Source organism: Lepidochelys olivacea (assembly GCF_965140295.1).
Source record: "Lepidochelys olivacea isolate rLepOli2 genome assembly, chromosome: 8".
NCBI classification, from domain to species: Eukaryota; Metazoa; Chordata; order Testudines; family Cheloniidae; genus Lepidochelys; species Lepidochelys olivacea.
Genome location: NC_140418.1, coordinates 72,071,844 through 72,091,578, shown reverse-complemented (window position 1 = coordinate 72,091,578; position 19,735 = coordinate 72,071,844). Strand labels below are relative to the sequence as shown.

At 41.1% G+C, this 19,735-nt stretch overlaps 1 protein-coding gene across 2 annotated transcripts in view; it reads right to left on the bottom strand.

Annotated features, from left to right (window-relative positions):
- The window catches only part of DPYD (dihydropyrimidine dehydrogenase), a 537,067-nt gene that overhangs the window by 366,279 nt on the left and 151,053 nt on the right, over positions 1–19,735 (bottom strand). For both annotated transcript variants that reach the window (XM_084637885.1, XM_084637886.1), the window contains exon 4: positions 4,940–5,027. In XM_084637885.1, the coding sequence (XP_084494011.1) occupies positions 4,940–5,027 (88 nt within the window). The remainder of the gene's footprint in view (positions 1–4,939; positions 5,028–19,735) is intronic.

Genomic DNA, 19,735 nt, shown 5'->3' with positions numbered 1-19,735 from the left:
CAAGTTTCAACCTTTCACTGGTCAAGAAAATATTCTGTCTAGACACCAACAGGAGTCTTCATAGGTAATCAGATTAAAATTATTAACAGTAGTTTATTTACAAGATGCAAATGACAGAAGATATTTCAAAGTAAAATATTTTTCATCAAAAATGGTCTCTTTAGAAAATTATTTTTTAACAAAACACATGATATTATCAATTCACGTTTGTCAAAATGGGAGTTTCTTTAAAATCTTATCATATTAATTTTTTTCAGTCAACAAAAAAGTTTTGATGGCACTTTCAGTGATGATTTTAATCAAAGAAAAAAACCAATTGAAAATTCTGCAAAACAATTTGAGGAATCAAAAATTTAGTCTATTTCAAATTTTTCAAAATGAAAACAAATTTCAAATGTATTCACTAAAACTACCTTTTCTACTTTTTGATCAGTCCTAAAAATGTCATATACATACTTGTAATCATCCACAAATCTACATAGAAGGCAGAGTGACTTACAGCAGGGGTTGGCAACTTTCGGCACGTGGCCCGTCAGGGTAATCCACAGCAGGCCATGAGACGTTTTGTTTACGTTGATCATCTCCAGGCGTGACCACATGCAGCTTGCAGTGGCCATGGTTTGCCATTCCCGCCCAACGGGAGCTGTGGGAAGTGGTGGCCAGCACATCCCTGCAGCCTGTACCACTTCCCATAGCTCCCATTGACTGGGAACAGTGAACCACAGCCACTGGGACCTGCAGAAGGCTGTGCCTGCGGATAGTCAACGTAAACAAACTGTCTGGTGGCCCGCCAGCAGATTACCCTGACCCTAACCGAAGGCTGCCGACCCCTGACCTAGAGGAAATGGCCTAGGACTAGAAGGGTGGAGAGATGGATTCTAATCTCAGCTCTACCTCTGTCCTTCTGTATGATCTTGAGCAAGTCATTTCACCTTTGTGTGACTCTGTTTATCTCCCACCCTTTGCCTCTCTTATCTACTTAAGCTGTAAACTCTTTGAGGCAGGGACAATGTCTCTCTGTGTGTTTGTACAGTTCCTCGCATATTGGGATCCTGATCTAAACTGGGGCCTGTTAGTAAAGTAGTAGGGGCTAGAAAATGATAGGAATCAGGGAGATTTGCATCTAAAGGTTCTTGAGGAGTAGAGATTGTAGAGTATTGTGTCCCTAGGAAGCTGGTAGGAGCATGAAGGGGGGGGGGGCGGGGGGAGGTATAGGCACTGGTGGTGACTTGGGAGCAGGATGGAGAAGGGAGAATCTCTCTGGTCTCTTCTGCATGGCACCATCACCTAGACTGGTTCCTGAGCATATCAGTTTGTTTCATTTTGGGGGCTTTTTTTTTAAACTACTAATGTTAATTTTAATTTACAGTACACCTGTAACACTGAGATACTCACACAGCTGGGCAACTTTAGATTTCCTCTACATGGGCTAGGGTAAGAGAGTGTAACATAAGGCTGTATGTAACTTCATTCTGGGAATTGAGAACACTGAGGTGCAGAGCTGATTTTACAGACGCAGTAAATGACTATATATCTTTGTCCTAACATTTTGGCCAGCACAATGAGGAAAGCATAATCACTTGATTTTTTTTTAAGCCATCATTGTGCTGTGTTCAACAATACTGTCAGTCTTGTCACATTTTTCAGGCACCAGCATCAGGCAAAAAATATTGTTGAGCCCTTCTCTGTAAAAGTTACTGCTTCTGAAAGAAGACTGTAGTTATGGGCATGGAGGGTCCCTAAGAGCCAGGCAAGACAGGCTATGACTGCATGTTAGTAATTGCGGAGTAATTTGAGGTTTTAGATTTTCCCCTAAAGAACACTGAAGTTCTTAAGCCCTGGTCTACACTAGGACTTTAGGTTGAATTTAGCAGAGTTAAATCGATGTAAACCTGCACCCGTCCACACAATGAAGCCCTTTTTTTCGACTTAAAGGGCTCTTAGAATCGATTTCCTTACTCCACCCCTGACAAGTGGATTAGCACTTAAATCAGCCTTGCTGGGTCGAATTTGGGGTACTGTGGACACAATTCAACGGTATTGGCCTCCGGGAGCTATCCCAGAGTGCTCCATTGTGACCGCTCTGAATAGCACTCTCAACTCAGATGCACTGGCTAGGTAGACAGGAAAAGAACCGCGAACTTTTGAATCTCATTTCCGGAGACTGCGGGAACTGTGGGATAGCTACCCACAGTGCAGCACTCCGGAAGTCGACGCTTGCCTCGGTACTGTGGAAGCACTCCGCCGAGTTAATGCACTTAATGCACTTAGAGCATTTTCTGTGGGGTCACACACACTCGAATATATAAAAATGATTTCTAAAAAACTGACTTCTATAAATTCGACCTAATTTCGTAGTGTAGACATACCCTTAGAGAATGGCTGCGCTATGCCATTCTTTTTCTAAAGCAGAACTTCCTGATAAAGTTGCAACTGGTCAAGTTACTCACACTGGGCCAAACCACAGACTGACTGAGTGCCTACACGTTCCATGACAGCTCTGGGAGATGTGACATAAAACAATCACACAGAACTAAGTGTTAAGGAAAGTACCGGATCTATATAGCCCGTACACAACCGGTGTAATCCTGGCCCTATTTAAGTCAATAGGAGTCTTCCCGCTGATTTCAGCTGGGTCAGGATTTTACCCAACACCATTAATATCAGACCCTTAATATTATCTCAACATGCCTGTAGCAGGATGCAATCCCAGAACATATCCCGTCCTTGTGGCACTGCAGTCACCATGCCTCAGTTTCCCCTCATCGGTGATGGTTCTCTGGAACTTCAGCATAGTTCAGTTGCTGAGGTGACCATGATAATGAAAGTCCAAAGAAAAACAGCTCTCCCTCTAACCTCAGGCCCATGCTGCACACAACAGCCTTCAACTTTTCATCTTCCAGCCCTTCAGGGTTCTCGTCAATCACTTCTTCCTCCTCTTAACAGCAGGGGTCTCTGTACATTCTCTCAGGGTAATAGCATAGGGGGAACCCACCTGCACCCTTTACTCTGGGTTCCCTGCCATTGGAACCCTAAACAACTGGGCTATCTGCCCTGTAACTCAAACCCTTATTCACTCACTTTCCCTCCCTGCACCTCTTCTTATGTACCTATGTACTCTCTCTGGAGAGTCTTTTCTCTCAGGTCTTTCCTAGTCCCAATCCTGGGTTTAAACATCATCTCCCTTGGGACAGAGTTACCAGAGTCCTCCTTCCTTGGGCTTTACTGTAATCCTAGCAGGCTTCTCTCAGCCTCCAGCTTCCCCTTGGAACAGGACAACCAAGCCCTCCTTCCTGAAGCTGTGCTTCACTTCAGAAAGACTTCCACAAGCCCCAGATATCCATTTTACCTCACAGCTCCTCCCTGTATGTCTCTCATAGCTCCCCCTTTGACTGAGCTCAGAGCAGGTCTCTGACTCACACCTGGTCCCCATTCCCAGTTAGGTTCTGCTAATTCTTCCTGAACACCAATTCTTAAAAGAGACATTGCCCTTGAAGGGGAGAAACCACCGTGCTACAATGCTTCCATATTGAATTTGCTTTAGGTTTTAGGGTACAATAATGTAGTGGGAAGGGAAACCAGCAGATTCATTACTGCTTTGAATCTTCTCTGTTCAGGGCTTCTTTGTTTCACTGTATTTCAAGGATGCATTAAGAAGTGATATGCCTCAAAGTAGTACAGTACCAGTGGAAACAGATGCCTGGCATTAAAAAAAATAAATGCTGCATTGGCATAACAGATTATATAACAGAGCAGTCTATATGTAGATGCCGGACACAATTCCACAATAATTGTTAACCATGTAAATATGTAATTATGTTATAAACGACATATGTTTAATAACTCCTTTTGTCCCAATGTTGATTGTCAATATATAGAATATACTGTGAGGGTTTCAGCTCATATAATGTAATAAAAACAAGTTAACTCACCCAAAGTGTGGCTTACCCTCAATGTGTAAATGAAACCCACTTTTCTCTCATTTTAGCTATGTGGACTCCAGCACCAGCAGGATGTGTGTCTGAGACAGGTAGCAGGAGATGAGGCCAGCTGCTTCTATAAACCTCTCACCCAAAACAGCCTCAAGCCCTCCCAGTAGTCACCAAGTTTGGATGGAGTAACAGCAAATCAAGCATCACCAAAAGACTTAAATGCGTTTTTAAAAGGTAAGTGGTAACTAATATCTTTTCAGGATTAGAATGTCCCTCATAACCTGATTAATGCAGACATATATTTTCATGTTAGCTGTGCAGTCAGGTTCAACGTTTGTATTTTTGATTGTAAAAAGGTACTTACACATCTGAAGGCAACAGAAAGTATCTTTTTTCTCCATTAACAGGATAGCATCTGGAAACACTCCACCTTATTAAAGTTGATTCTATTTATTGTTGTAATAATTCATTAATATTATTGGGTTTTGTGAATAAAAAATGATAACGCTTATTTACTTGAACCACAGTAATGAAAAACATTCATCCCTGAGATGAGCACCTGCATGCCAAGTGTCAGCCCAAAGCAAATTTTATTAAGAAAATTATAATAATTTCCTGAAAATATTTATTCTCTAATGGAAAGAAAAATGTCTTGTAACTATAAGGGCTCAGTCAGGTAACAATACAGTGAATTCGTTACACTGAAGTGTTTCGTTTTGTTAATACTATTAATTGATTAAATCCATCCAAAACAAATATCTGAAAGAAAAATAAATCTGCTGAAGAAACAGATTTACCGTACAGTCTTTGCATTTGCAATATCACCAAAGAACAATATCAGTAAGAATAATTAAAAATTAAGAAAAATCTGTTAAATTTGATCATTCCTGTTCTCAACATTATTTTATTAGAGTCTACAAAGATAAGGATTGTAATTCAATCACACAAAGAGAAAGCAAGCAACTGCTGTTCTTGCGTTTCATTTACTACTGTGAGCCTGCTTTTACCTTGTTTGCAATACTTGTGATAAATGACTTGATGTCTAGATTAGTTGGGCAGCTCTTCTGACAGGGGGCATCTGCACACTTTAAGCACCTAGGGAAAAAATTAAATGAGTTAAGGAGACATACAGTACAAATACTGCCAATAGCATAAGTTTTTTCATGTACACATGGATAAGTTGATAAGTCTAAAAAAAATAATACTTTACATTTCAATAGAGACTTTCATATAAGTATTTCAAAGTGCTTTGTAAACATTATTGAATTAACTCTCACAACAATATAGTGAGGTAAGTTTTATCATCCACATTTTAAAGGTGGGGATGTTCAAGCACAGATATGTTAAACAAATAGTCTAAGCCATACAAGATGGCTGCGATGAGCCAAAAAGAGAACTCTGATCTCTTTAGTTGGGTGTTTTAGCCAGAAGAGCATCCTTCTTCAATAACAAGCAGATCCATACAATCCACTATTCTGAATGTGCAATCTATTACTATATTACATACACAAATATGTTAAAAGAATGTTAAGGCTGAAAAGTTAAGCACTCAAAAGATAGGAAATGCCACAATTTCTATTATCCATTGAACAGTATTTGGGAGCCCTTGTGCCATTCACAGTCTTATTATATAATCATACTATTTCTTCCATTGGACCCGGCCTTGTTCAGTACACAGGATGGATAGTGCTCACTGAATGAGTAGCTATTTGATTTTTCTCTTTATTTGTATTCCTCATTGCATGGACACAGGCCTTATTTACTAAATACCATTCAAACCCTGCTCTGAAGAGAATTATTAATTTCATCATAGTGGTATTCATCACTGTAGTATCTGCTTCACAAACAGCTAATATATCCTCACAATCTGAAAATATATTTTTTTCTAGACCTGGCTCTATAACAAATTCTTCTGTGATCTTAGGCAAGGTCTGTGTGCCTTAGTTTTCCCAACTGTAAAACAGATGAAATTCATTAATAAAGTTCTATAGATGTAACTGAGAGTATAATTTTGAAAACTGAATAATCAGATATGTACAGTTTTATGATACTTTTATAGGAAAGACGATAAAAATAATTAATGATTTATATGGTTCACCATGTTTCAGTCCCAAGGAAGAAGAATGGCTGCTAAATATTGTGTCTCTTATTTTGTGCAATACAATTACTTTAATGAGTTAGAATTGGTTAGTCTCCAAGGTGCCACAAGTACTCCTTTTCTTTTTGCGAATACAGACTAACACGGCTGTTACTCTGAAACCAGATAAAAGGATGAATTTTTACTTCTAAACTGTGGGTTTACAATCTCTGTCTTCAGGAGTACAAACCAGCACTCCTATGGCAACTTGCACTGAAGTTGACTGGAGTTTTGAAAAAATATCTGAGGGCAGAATGGGAACCTTTTTCCCCCCATGACAAATTATATTATATAATAAAATACACAATCTTAAGTAGCAGTGATTAACGACTCATTCTTGCAAAAGCATCCATGTGGGCATACAGGTCTAAATTCACCTCCTCAAGTCCTTTTACAGGATTGGACCCTAAAGAATAATCTAGTTGATGTATGATTTTAAAAAAAGCAAGCATCAGCTAAAGAGTTAAAATGATACCCTGTTAAAATATTTTTCTAAGGGGTTGTTTTTTTTGGCTTTACACTTTAGTGAAATATCATAGACCAAATGCCACACTACTCATAATCTGAGAATTCATTTAATTATTCTGGATACTTTTCAGCATAGTTATAAAAGATGTCTATGTCAACTTATAGAAAATAGCAAAAAATAATTTTTTTCAGGTCTAACATGGCTACTCATACAGCATTCCCAAATCTCCCATTATTATTTAGTAATAAATATTACCATTATAGTACAGCCTCAAGGATTAGGGTCCCATTATGCTGGTGCTGTGCAAACATAGCAAGAGATCATCCTAGTCCTAAGGGGCTTACAGTCTAAAAACACAATGAGTTGCAGAGTCCAGGGCAGGGATAAAACATATAAGCAAATGCATATAATGAATAATTGGTAGAGATTTGTTAGTTAATGTATTGTAGGTGTTTATGGGGTTTTTTGTTTGTTCGTTCATTGGTTTGTTCCAATTGGTCATAAAGTAAGTGAGTAAGAAAAGGAAATAGTCACAGCTTGTCACCTACCTCACCATAATTAGCAGTCAGTATTTTGTGGACATCATTTCAGAGAAGAATTAACTGGGAATTTGGAGAAGGATATGGTAACATAGGGTGACCAGACAGCAAATGTGAAAAATCATGACGGGGTGGGAGGTAGTAGGAGCCTATATAAGAAAAAGACCCAAAAATTGGGTCTGTCCCTCTAAAATCTGGACATCTGGTCACCTTACGGTAACAGTTGTTCGGATTTTATCACAGAGGGTTTTTTCCATGCATTTGAGGAAGCACGGAAGAACAAGTGATCTTAGTACTCTAAGCAGACTTGATGGGAGCAAGGTTGCAGTATACAAGGCGAGAAAAGAAGAGGTTGTAGTAATCGAGATGTGACATGATGAGGGCTTGTCTGACAGTTTTGGCTGTGTAGACAGAGAAGTGAGAACAGAGAGAACAGACTTCAGAATCACAGGTAAGAAAAAAGCAGCCATTCTGTTATGTCTTTTCTCCACCATTGCCCTACCTCAAGACAGTTTTTAAAATGCAATAGCTCTTTAGGCAGGTTTGCGTGGACTACCGTTAAAACAAAGTATATTTATATTAAAAATGAATAGAAAGGTCCCATAATAGGATAGCCAATGTATAGATTAATGGTTGTGTTTATTATCTTTACCAAATAATTTCTGTTTTTATTATTATTGAGATGGTTCACAAATAACAGCTGTTGAAAACATCAGAGGTTAATGAGGCAGGGCAAAGCAAACCTGAATTATAGCTTTTTTTGGGGGGCGGGGGGAAGGGGGGTGCCATGAATACGCCAGTAGGCTCTCTCTGATAATAATACCATCCTCCAGTTCTCTGAGTGCTCTGCAGACTAAAGTGCATGAGGCTGCCATTAATCCCACTTATCACACTGACAGCTCAGTAATTACACTACTGCTATAGTCAGGTACTGTAGTCCTAATAAAATATCAGCCACTGCATGGAATGTATGCTGGTGAGATGTTTTATTAAACTTGGGGGGTTGATCATCAAGTGACATTAGTGTTGACCTATTTTTCTATTTGACAATAAATTATCCTTTGACCATGCCATAATAGATATTATAGAGTGCATTTAATGTACCAAACAGCAAAGGTACTGCATTCCAATGAGCTAGGCAAATGGCATAAATAGAATCGTAGAAATGCATGCCAGAATATCATTACCTAAATTGCTTTAAGTGACTGATACTGTGAAAAATCAGAGACAGTACTGTACTTAGGGGAATATGCCAACATTTGCTGTAAACCTCAATACTACATATATTTTCCCTTATAAATTAATGGCCAAGATTACACTTTTGTTTTACCTTGCCCTTTTTGAAATTCCCCTTTACTTTGTGAAAGCCCCTTTTACTTTTCAAAAGTACTCTGTTATTATGTACTTGGTTTAAAATGCACTATAAACAACAGAATCAATAAATAAAAAATCTCCAATCCACTTGTCACAACTAATGCATTTAAACGTATAACAATACATTCACATTTTAAAATAAAGCAAAATTACCTTGATTTATTTATTAGTGGTAATATCTATCCTAGAGAAAACAAAAATTTAAACCCATATGCATATTTATATTTAGGCATATCTAAATCACACATGTAAATTAACATACTTACATCTTCATAACAATGAAATACAACCAACTCTTCCAGTTATCAGTACATGTTAAATACTTTCTCCCCACATCTGTCTTTGGAATGACAATTAACTCATTGAGAAAGACATAAAAGTTCTATGATATTGTATCATTTTAAAAGAGAGAGGCTATTCACTATTCTGAGAGCCAGCTCAAGACCTATGCACTGCTTAAGCACTACTAAAACCCTATTTTGAGACCTTAAGTGGCGTTCCACTCTAGACTGAGTTTTACCCATGGTAACCTATATTTAAAATGTTTCGTAAGACGGGGCAAGGCCAGGAGCGGATTTACCAGGAAACAAACCATGTGGTGGCACGGGGCCCCCAACAACAGGGGGCCCCCCAAAATTCAGGACAAATTTCATCTGACAACCTGCCCCTAAGTCCTGGCCGGCGGCGCATGGCTCAGGCCCCACGCCACTCCTGGAAGCAGCCAGCTGCTGGCACATCTCTGCGCTCCCCTGGCGGAGGGAAGGTGGCTCACTCCCTCCACACCGCGCCACTAACGGAAGCGGTGGCATGTCCCTGTGGCCCCTGGGGGAGAGGGCGTGTCTCCGCATGCTGCCCCCACCCGGAGTGCCAACTCTGTAGCTCCCATTGACTGGGAAGTGTGGCCAATGGGAGCTGCAGGAGTGGTGCCTGTGGGCACTGGCGGGCAGAGACCCCCTGGCCCTCCCCACCTAGAAGCCACTGCCGGGGGGGGGGGGTGTGCCAGTTGGTTTGGGAGCCACGCTGCACAAGGTAAGTGCCGCCCCCCTAACCCCCTCCCACACCCCAACCCTCTGCCCCAGCCCAGAGCCCACACCCCTCACCCCCTCCCATACCCCAACCCCGTGCCCCAGCCCAAAGCCCACACCCCACACCCACACTTCCTCCTAGAGTCTGCACCCAAACTCCCTCCCAGAGCCCAACCCCCTAACCCTTCTGCACCCCAACCCCCTTCCCCAATCAAGGTACCTCACTTTATTTTCATTTACTTCCCATTACTTATAATATAGGAGGAGGAAGAAGAAAAAAGTATGAAAATGGGAGGGGGGATAAGAGAGAATGTTCTTTTTCTTGGCTGGGTCCTGGGGGGAGGGGGGCGAAAATGAAGCTGCGCACAGGGTCCCACTAACTCTCAATCCGCCACTGGGCAAGGCAGCAGACATGAAAATAGTCATTTGGAAAGTTGCAGTCCAAAAGAAAGTGAAGCAACCAACTCAGAGAGAAGACAATGTATTGTGTTGAAACCACAGTAAATGAGACAAAAGATCATATATAGAGAAAATTACACATTTGAAACATAAATGTACTCAAAAACCCCAATCATTAATCCCACCTTAGATAAGATTGCATTTGCATTCTCACTTTTGAAGTATGCACAGGTAAACTAATTGTCCTATATGAATAAAGCTAGGTATAAAACATCTATACCAATTAACCATTTTTGCAAAGTATTTACACAAGAGAATGCTCTGTTGTGTAACTTTTTTAGTGTTATAGGGTCATAGAAATGTAGGACTAGAAGGGACATTGAGAAGACATCAAGTCCAGCCCCCTGAGCTGAGCTAGGATCGAGTAAACCTAGACTACCCCAACAGATGTTCATCCAACCTGTTCTTAAAAACCTTTGAGGATGGGGATTCAACTACTTCCCTTGGAAGCCTATTCCAGAGAATAACTGCCCTTATAGTTAGAAAGTTTTTCCTAATATCTAACCTAAATTTCTCTTGCAAGATTAAATCCATAACTCCTTGTCCTACCTTCAGTATGGAGATCAATCAATCACAGTCCTATTTATAACAGCCCTTGACATTTGCGAAGACTGATCAGGTGCCCCTTTAGTCTTCATTTCTCAAGACTAAACGTGCCCAGTTTTTAACATTACCTTATAGGCAGGTTTTCTAAACCTTTTATAATTTTTGTTGCTCTCATCCGGAGTCTCTCAAATTTGTGCACATTTTTCCTAAAGTGTGGTGTCCAGGATTGGACACAATACGCCAGCTGAGACCTCACCAGTGCTGTGTAGAACAAGACAATTATCTTCAGTTTCTTACATACAACACTCCTGTTAATATACCCAGAATAATATTACCCCTTTTCACCACTGCATCACATTGCTGGCTCATATTCAATCTGTGATCCCTATAACCCCAAGATCCTTTTCAGTAGTACTACCGCCTAGCTAGTTATTCCCTATTTTGTAGTTGTGTATTTGATTTTTCCTTCCTAAGTGAAGTACTTAGCACTTTGAACTTCATCTTATTCAATTCTGATCAATTCTCCAATTAATCAAGGATCTTTTGAACTCTAATTCTGTCCTCCAAAATCCTTGCAACTCCTCCCAACTTGGTGTCATCTGCAAATTTTATAAGCATATTCTCTATCCCATTATCCTAGTCATTAATGAAAATATTGAATAATACCAGACCCAGGACTGATCCCTGTGGGACCCAACTGGTTATGCATTCTCAGTTTGTTAGCAAACCATTGATAACTACTATTTGAGTAAGGTCTTTCAACTAGCTGTGCACCTACCCACAGTAAATTCATCTAGACCATATTGCCTTAGTTTGCCAATGAGATGTCATGTGGCACTGTCAAAAGCTTTACTAAAATCAAGATATATCATGAGCACTGCTTCCCTCCATCCACTAATCCAGTAACCCTGCCAAAAAAAATAATTACTGTATATACTTGTTCATAAGCCGATTTTTTTTTTAGAAAAAAAGGGAAGCATCAGAGAAGGGGGTCAGCTTATGAACGGGTACAGAGAGGGGGAGAGGTGGGACACAGGCCCCGTGCCCCAACAGAGTGGGCAAGGAGAGGCAGCACAGCCAGCAGTGCCAGAAGGGAAGAGGTGGGGCCAAAGTCTCTCCTCTTATGGCCACGCCGCTCTCTCCCCAGTCTCCGAAGCAACTGCAGCTCCGTGGCTGGCAGGCTACAGCCGCACCGCCCGGCCTGCAGGAGCAGCTTCAGCCAGGCCAGAGAAATCTCTCCCTGGCCTGCCCCAGGTAAGTTGGGAAGGGATGGGATGGCAAGAGTGTGAGGGTCCTGGGCTGGGGGGGGGGGCGGGAAGGTGTTACACAGGGAGGGGTCATGTAGGGGGCTGTCACAGGGGTTACTCCCCAGACCCCCAGCTTGTTTAATAATTTGTTCCAGTATCTTTCCAGGTATCAACATTAGGCTGACTGGTCTATAGTTCCTAGGTTTTCATTTGTTCCTCTTTTTACAGACAGGTACTATGTTTGCCCTTCTCCAGTCCTCTGGGATTTCACCCATCCTCCATAAGTTCTCCAGTATAATTGCTAATGGTTCTGAGATTCCTTCAGCTACTTCCTTAAATTCCCTAGAATGAATTTCACCAGGCCCTGCCTACTTGAATACCTCTTACTTATCCAAATATTCTTTAATCTGTTCTATCCCTATTTTGGCTTGTGTTCCTTCTTCATTTTGTTAATATTAATTGTGATGAGTATCTGGTCACTATTAACCTTTTTAGTGAAGCAAAATAGGCATTAAACACCTCAGCTTTCTTGATGTCATTAGTTATTAGCTCTCCTCCCCTGCTAAGTAGAAGACCTATGCTTTCCTTTGTGTTTCTCTTGCTCCTAATGTCTTTAAAGAACCTCTTCTTATTGCCTTTTATGTCCCTTGCTGCGTATAGCTCATTTTGTGTCTTAGCATTTCTTATTTTCTCTCTACATGTTTGTGCTATTCTTTTGTACTCCTCCTTAGCAATTAGTCCAACTAGTCCTTCCACTTTTTTGTAGGTTTCCTTTTTGATTGTCAGGTGATGGAGCCATATTCTTCCTATCTTTCCTTCACACGGGGACAGTTTGTAATTGTGCCTTTAATATGATCTGCTTGGGAAACTGCCAGCCTTCCTGAATTATTGTTTCCCTGAGATTTTCTTCCCATGAGACTTTATTTACCAGTTCTGAGTTTGTTAAGTCTGCTTTTTTAAAGTCCATCATCCTTATTCTCCTGCTCTCACATGTTTCTTTCCTTAGAATCATTAAATCTATCAGTTCATGATCACTTTCACCAAAATCACCTTCCACCTTCACATTCACAACCAATTCCTCCCTGGTGGCCAGAATCAAGTCTAAAATGGCTGTCCCTCTGGTTACTTCCTCCAATTTCTGAAAGAGAAAGTTGTCTCCAATAGATTCCAAGAACTTATTAGAAATTTTGTGTTTTGCTGTATTACTTTCCCAACAGATATCGGGGTAATTAAAGTCCCCCATTACCACCAGGTCTTGTATTTCGGACATTTCTGTTATTTGTTCTAGAAATGCCTCATCCACCTTCTCATCTTGATTTGGTGGTTGATAGTAGATCCCTTCCATGATATCATCTGTACTTTATACCGCTTTTATCTTTACTCAGAAACTTTCAACTGGTTTGCCTCCTACCTCCTTCTGGTCTCTCAGAACAAGTATATGTCTTGTTGATGTATAATGCAACACCCTCTCCCTTTTTATCCTGTCTGTCCTTCCTAAACAAGCTATACCCTTCAATACCAACATTTTAGGCGTAAACTTATCCCACCAAGTCTCTGAGATACCAATTAAATCATAATTTAGCTTACAGACTAATACTTCCAGTTCTTCCTGTTTATTCCCTATACTCCTTGCATTTGTGTATAGACATCTAAGATGTTGAGCACATTTCCCCCTCTTGTTGCTTCTATAATCCTTAGTAATTTTCCATGTCCCCTACAACATCTAACCCTCAGTTAAGGGAACACGTTTTATGCTTTCCTGTGGGTTTTGGTCACCTGCCCCCATTTAACCTAGTTTAAAGCTCTCCTCACTGGCAACTCAGTGCATGAAGATGCTCTTCCCCTTCTTATCGCTTCCCAGGAGACCTTCCTCCAGGAACAACATCCCATGGTTGAGGAAACCTAAGCCCTCCTGGCAACACCATCTGCACAACCATGCATTCATCTCCAGGATGTATGAGGGTCCTTATCCTCAACCGGTACAATAGACAAGAACACAACTTGCACTCCCAATCCCTTCACCCTTGCTCCTAGAACTCTGCAATGGTAATCTGCTCAGAGGCATACCTGGCCCTATCATTAGTGCCCACATGGAAGAGCGGCATGGGGTAGTGGTCAGAGGGACTTACTGTAACATCTTTGGCATGGGCTCCAGAGAGCGCACCTTCCGGAACACCACATCATATAATTGTGTAAATGACAGTATTATTCCAACATAATACACATACAAATACATACATACATTCCAACATAATACACATACAAAAACTTGGACTTTCAATTTCTTATTTACAAGAGTCAGGTATTTGTGTGTACCTTCACATTGATCAATGTAGCTATTCTGAATTTGCACCAGCTCAGGATCTGGTCCACTAGCTTTAAGAGAAGTGTAAGCTATTCATTCATCTCAAAAAAACGTTCACTTTGAAGCCTAATCATGACAACTTTATATGTCAGCATTCTTCCTAAGAACTCTGAGTGTCTGGGGCCACTTTCTGAATGAGTTCCCTGAACTTTGAACAGGAGATGAGTAACATGGTTAAAAATATGAGATACCTCTTTCAAAGGGACACTCTTAGAGAGGAGAGAGAGCTTCACTGCCCTCTTCCCTAAGAGAAACAGGCCACCATGGGGCTTCCTAACTCATGTCTTCCCTCTGCAGTTTTATCCTTTGGCTTTTAAGAGCTCTCTTGTGACTTTTGGAGGTCAGCTGTCTTCCTCCTCTCTTACTGTTTCTCCAGTAGCAACTGGGGTGATCGTAATCCGGTACCTGTGGAGGGAGAAGAGGATCTGCTGTTGCAATCCTTTCCCACACATCCATACACACAGAGGCCTAAATATAGAGATAGCAGGATACACTGCTGAAACCTTGAAAAGGGAGAAGACATGGATCTACTGCTACAACTCCCAAGCCCAATTCATGGCGAAGCTCCGCTGCTTTTGCTTATGGCAAAAGATTACTTTGGAGCCTGTAATGAAATAAGGATGGGACTGAGATGGAGTGTGGGTATAATAGGGAGCGAAGTTCAGGGCTTGACTCCACAAACAATTAGATAATGGAAAGCTGGGGTCTGACTCTAACTGGCAATAGTCTGCCGTGGGATAACGGTTCATGCACAACCTGCTCCAGCGTGTTAAGACTTCATTAGAGCACTCTGATCTAGTCATCTTTGAAACAAACTGTTAATGCACATCAGCAGGGTGCACTCAAAGAGTTAGACCACAGCAGTCTAGTGCAAACAAGATACACACCCCAAATTAAATGTTCACGTAAACAAGCCCTTTCTACAGGGAAATTGGGAATTATTGGGTCGGGGAAAACAGGCATTAAACCCTCTCAATGTTTTCAAGTCAATTGCATTTTAAATCCTGAGCTAAAATTTCTATTCAATTCTGATTACTGTCATCAAGAGGTTATGTCCACAGCCTTACCACCTTGAATGGTCATCCTGCCAGGTTTCACAAGCTTAGCCTCAGTGAGGGGGAAGCTATACATTTGCAAAAAATGGTGCTGGGTGTTTAGCACTCTTCCCTATGAGCTAATACAGAACCAATATACATATCTAGCAATATTAGGACCCCTTGATTGTGGAGGTGCCACTTTATCTTTTGGACAAAACATAACTGAGGTCCCAACTATTTCAAGGTTATTAAATGAAAGATTCCATGTTACGTTTTTGCAGTGTCCAAGTGTGGTTCTGTTATTTAAATTTTTAGAATAGACTTGGGATACATTCCAAGATTTCCTCTGCAGCCATGAGTGATAGAAAGATCTCTCATTTAAAAAAAAATAATCTGAGATTCTCATTGTAGCAAGTTTGATGGAATGTGAAGGGAGCAGTACAAGTTGAAACAGGGAAGAGTTTGGAGGAACACCAGGAAGTGTACAAGGCTGGAATACCAGCTTCAGTTGCAGCATCTCTGTAAATAGCTCTGTTAATAAAGTTTAGTTTTAGAAACATGAGTCCTCATGTTATTACCAAGCATGTGGTATATGAAACACTCATGAAATAACATGACTCCAGGAGGTGAGGGTTAAAGAAAAACATCAAATCATGAAAGTTGGCAAGACTGTTTCTGCTTTCTTCAAAAACAGAACTCTCTGAACAGCACTCACTTCTCTTCCCGCACCCAGAACTCCACAGCCCTTCTACGCTTCCAAAAACCTCTAGCTCTCCCGCACACTATTACCCTTTATCCATTCAGTCCCCCCTTCCCTCGTAGGTGTGCGTCTACCTCCTCCTGTCTCACACAGGCCGGAGGATCCAGTCATGGTGGGGAAGAGGAGGAGTGTGCCCCTTTGTTCTCCCTTCTCGCTTAGCCGAGACAAGGTGGTCAGAGGGCAAAGAGGTGGAGGGAGGCAAGCAGCAGAAGCAGAGACAAACAGGAATTTGCTGCTGGCTGCAAAAAGAAGAGGCAGCAGCAGGCTGAATTTCTCTGCTGCCAGGAGATAAACAATGCAAGGATGAGGGGGAGAGGGGGAGGGAAGCCCTCCTCAGAGCTGAGAGCTGGCCTTGGGAGACTATGAAAGTGAATATGCCTACATGAGCCATATAGAAATAGACCCTAAATCTCTCCCTCCACCCATACCACTTCTTTTCTCCTTTCTCTCTACTGGCTCCGGTACTCCCTGCCTGATCACTTTTTTATTCTTCCTCTCTCCACTTCTCAATTTCATCTCTGTGTCCCTCTTGAGATCTAGGAACTTTCCCCTCCCTTCTGTATCCCCTTGGCTCTCTCCCCACTTCCTGCAGTCTCTGTTATCAACTCATCTGAGCTCCCCATCCTCCTTCTTTCACAGAGTATCTCCTCCACCTTTCTTACAATCTCTCCTTTATTCCACTGTGGCCCCTCTTCTCTTTGTCTCCCTTGAACTTCTTCCCTCCTCACCTGTGATTACCCTCTTCGCAATCCTGGGGTCCCATCCTTTGGTCTTTGGCTTTTCTGGTCTCTCTCACCCATTGGGGTCTCTTTCCTTCTTTCACCTTTCTCTACTCTTAACCATCTCTAGGGTTTCTCTCTGTGTCTCAAACCAGTCTAACTCATTGAGTCTCACTCACTCACTCGTTCTTCTCTACCTCCATCCCCTTTCTTCCTGCCACCAGGAATCCCTTAATATCCTGCTTCCAGACCCAATTACACTATCCCTCTGCCTAAGCATGACACAGTCCCTATAGTTACCTTTGCACCAGCTCCGTCTAACCACCACCATTCCTTCCATACCTGTGTCCTAGTTCTTCCTGCCCTCATGTCCTCTCAAGGCTCTGACTCCAGTAAGCTCCCCAGCAACGTCTCCTATGCCTGCCTGGCTCCATCTTCTCTGCATCTGTGCTCAGACTAAGGGAGGAGGCAGAGAGTTAGCTGCCTCACCGCAGCTACCGCTGGCAGGAGAAGAGAAGTAAAGTACTGAGAATTTCTTTCAAAACCCTACTCAGTGCTGGAAGTTCAGCCTGGGGAAGTTGCAAGGAGTATGTTGGGAGGCAGTACTCCTAACAGCTAGCCATGGTGATAGGTCTGGTCCTAGCCAAATTCCATAATGGGTAATTATATTCTGCCTCTTTGAATTTCTTCTGCCATTTCATTCAGACGCAGTATTATTTTTTATCTTACCTCACACTGTAATATACTGTTGCAGTACAGTCTCAAAGATTACCATGTTTCACCCTCTTCACTTTACACTGCATGTAGATCAATACTTTCCTTTTACTTCCGTCAAGTAATTTACAATGCTGCAGAATGAGGAATATTCTATAAATGAATTAATTAAAGAAAATCGCAGTGGATTAAGGCATGTTGTAGCAAGTGGCATGGATATCATGCCAATGCAGCAGAGAACCAGTATCCTTCAGATGTATCAGAAATCGCGGCAGCTACTTTTCTCAGCTATAAGGCAAAGTCATATCCGTTGTGTTCTGGTTTCTCACAGATGTGGCTTGTAAACAGGCAAGTAACATAAACAGTTTAAATTTCTATTAGCAAATATGTTTTGTGTGGCCTAATAAGCAAATCAATAATATTGTTATAATAGTGTTTTTAGTATGACCACATGTTTTGTACTTTTCTCCCTCTCTCTCCCCCCTCTTACCCGCATCTGATTTCCTCTTTTGAAGTTTTAGGAGGGTGATTTTATTAGTGTTGTTTTTAATCTAGATTTTGTTTTTGTAATCTATTTATTATATATTGCTCTACAGCACCCTGAGTTCCTTGGCTTTATAAATAAAATTATTATGATAATATGTCTCACAAATAAAAAATGCTACCTATGTGAAGGAATATAATCCACTCAGTTTATGTATCTGTATCTTCCAGTGAATGTCACAAACCTACATGCTACTCCCCTTGAGTGTTAGATTTTGCATTTGAATAGCTGAGGTATACAGTTCCTGACAAGTATGTAAAAACTCATGTTCTCACACAGCTTCCTTTTGCCAACTGTCTATGCCCTCTTATGTGCAGTGATGATTCCACCTCAGGGCTCTATAACTTAAAGTCAAAAAGTGAGTTTGAGATCTACTACTTCAGGTGGTACATTTTTCTATTGCTGAGGGCATGCTCAAATGACAACACAGATTCACTACCAGATTGATATGCTACAAGTTTAACTGAATTACAAGGCAGTTTGCTTAGAATAGTTGAAAAAGCCATAACTGCATTGAATCACAATTACAGAAAAACTCATGTATATCCAAGGGCTGGAAATCAAAGATGCTCTGAAAAAGATAGTGCTTTGGTTGCCAGTCTCACATTTTCATCTGTTGTTCAAACTCCTGGAAACATCTATTGTTCTCTCCAGCACTGTTGGTGGGGAATTTTTCAACTAAATGTTTTTTAGTCAGAAATGCAGATTCAGTGAAACAAAAACTTCTATGGAAAAATACCAGTTTCAATGAAACTCTTGTTGGGAAAGGTTTCTCAGGTCCAGGAGGGAATTTCTGGATGGGGGGAGGGGAAGAAAGCAGCACCCCTCCCAAAATAGACTGGTGGTTTGGGTAGTCACCTGGGATAAGGGAGATCCAGTTTCAAGTACTTGCTCTGCCTAATTCAGACCAAGTATTGAACCTGTGTCCCAAGCCCAGGTAACTGCCCCTAACCACTGCCTATAGGGTGTGGGTCTCTCTCTCGCTCAGTGAGCATTTATTTATTTATACAAAGTGGAAACGCTCCAACAGAAGAGACTGAGAGTCAATTCCTATAGGCCAGAGATGTGGGTATGAATCAGGCAGAGCAAGGACTTGAATCTGGGTCTCCCAGATTCCAGGTGACTACCCTAACCACCATGCTGTTAGCTGTTGTGGGTTGGTTTGTTCACTTGCTCTCTCTTGTCCTCCCTCCCTCACACCAACAAAAACCAGGGGAACAATTCTGATCTTATACTAATTTTACATCAAAGAACTAACATAATTGTATTTAGTGGAGTTATACCTGATTTACATCTCCAGACAAATATTTTTTAAAATATTAAAAATGATTTAAGAGGGGAAAACAACTGAATTTAACAAAGTAAAAAAAAATATGGGGTAAATTTTCAGAAAAATGACTTACCTTTCTCAAGCTTTATTTACATTTTCCTTTTTACACCTGAAGTTCTGGCTAGTTTCATCCCCAGCTGTGGATTACATGAGTAGTAAAAGATGCAGCTATTGATGTTTGTGCCTGTAGCTCATTTTGAGGGTGCCAATTACATTTGCAAACAGGGACTCCAGGCCTAAACTTGGCTGATATTATACCAGTTATAGATTATTCTGACTGAATGGACCTGCACTTTATGGGAAGAAGATAAATTAGCTAGATAACCTCTTGCCATTAGTCTAAAAACAGAAAGAACTCTTCCATTATTTGTAACATGAAAGGTTGTAAAAAAGATTAGCCGTGTTAGTCTGTATTCACAAAAAGAAAAGGAGTACTTGTGGCACCTTAGAGACTCACCAATTTATTTGAACATGAGCTTTCGTGAGCTACAGCTCACTTCATCGGATGCACTCAGTGGAAAATACAGGAGATGTTTTT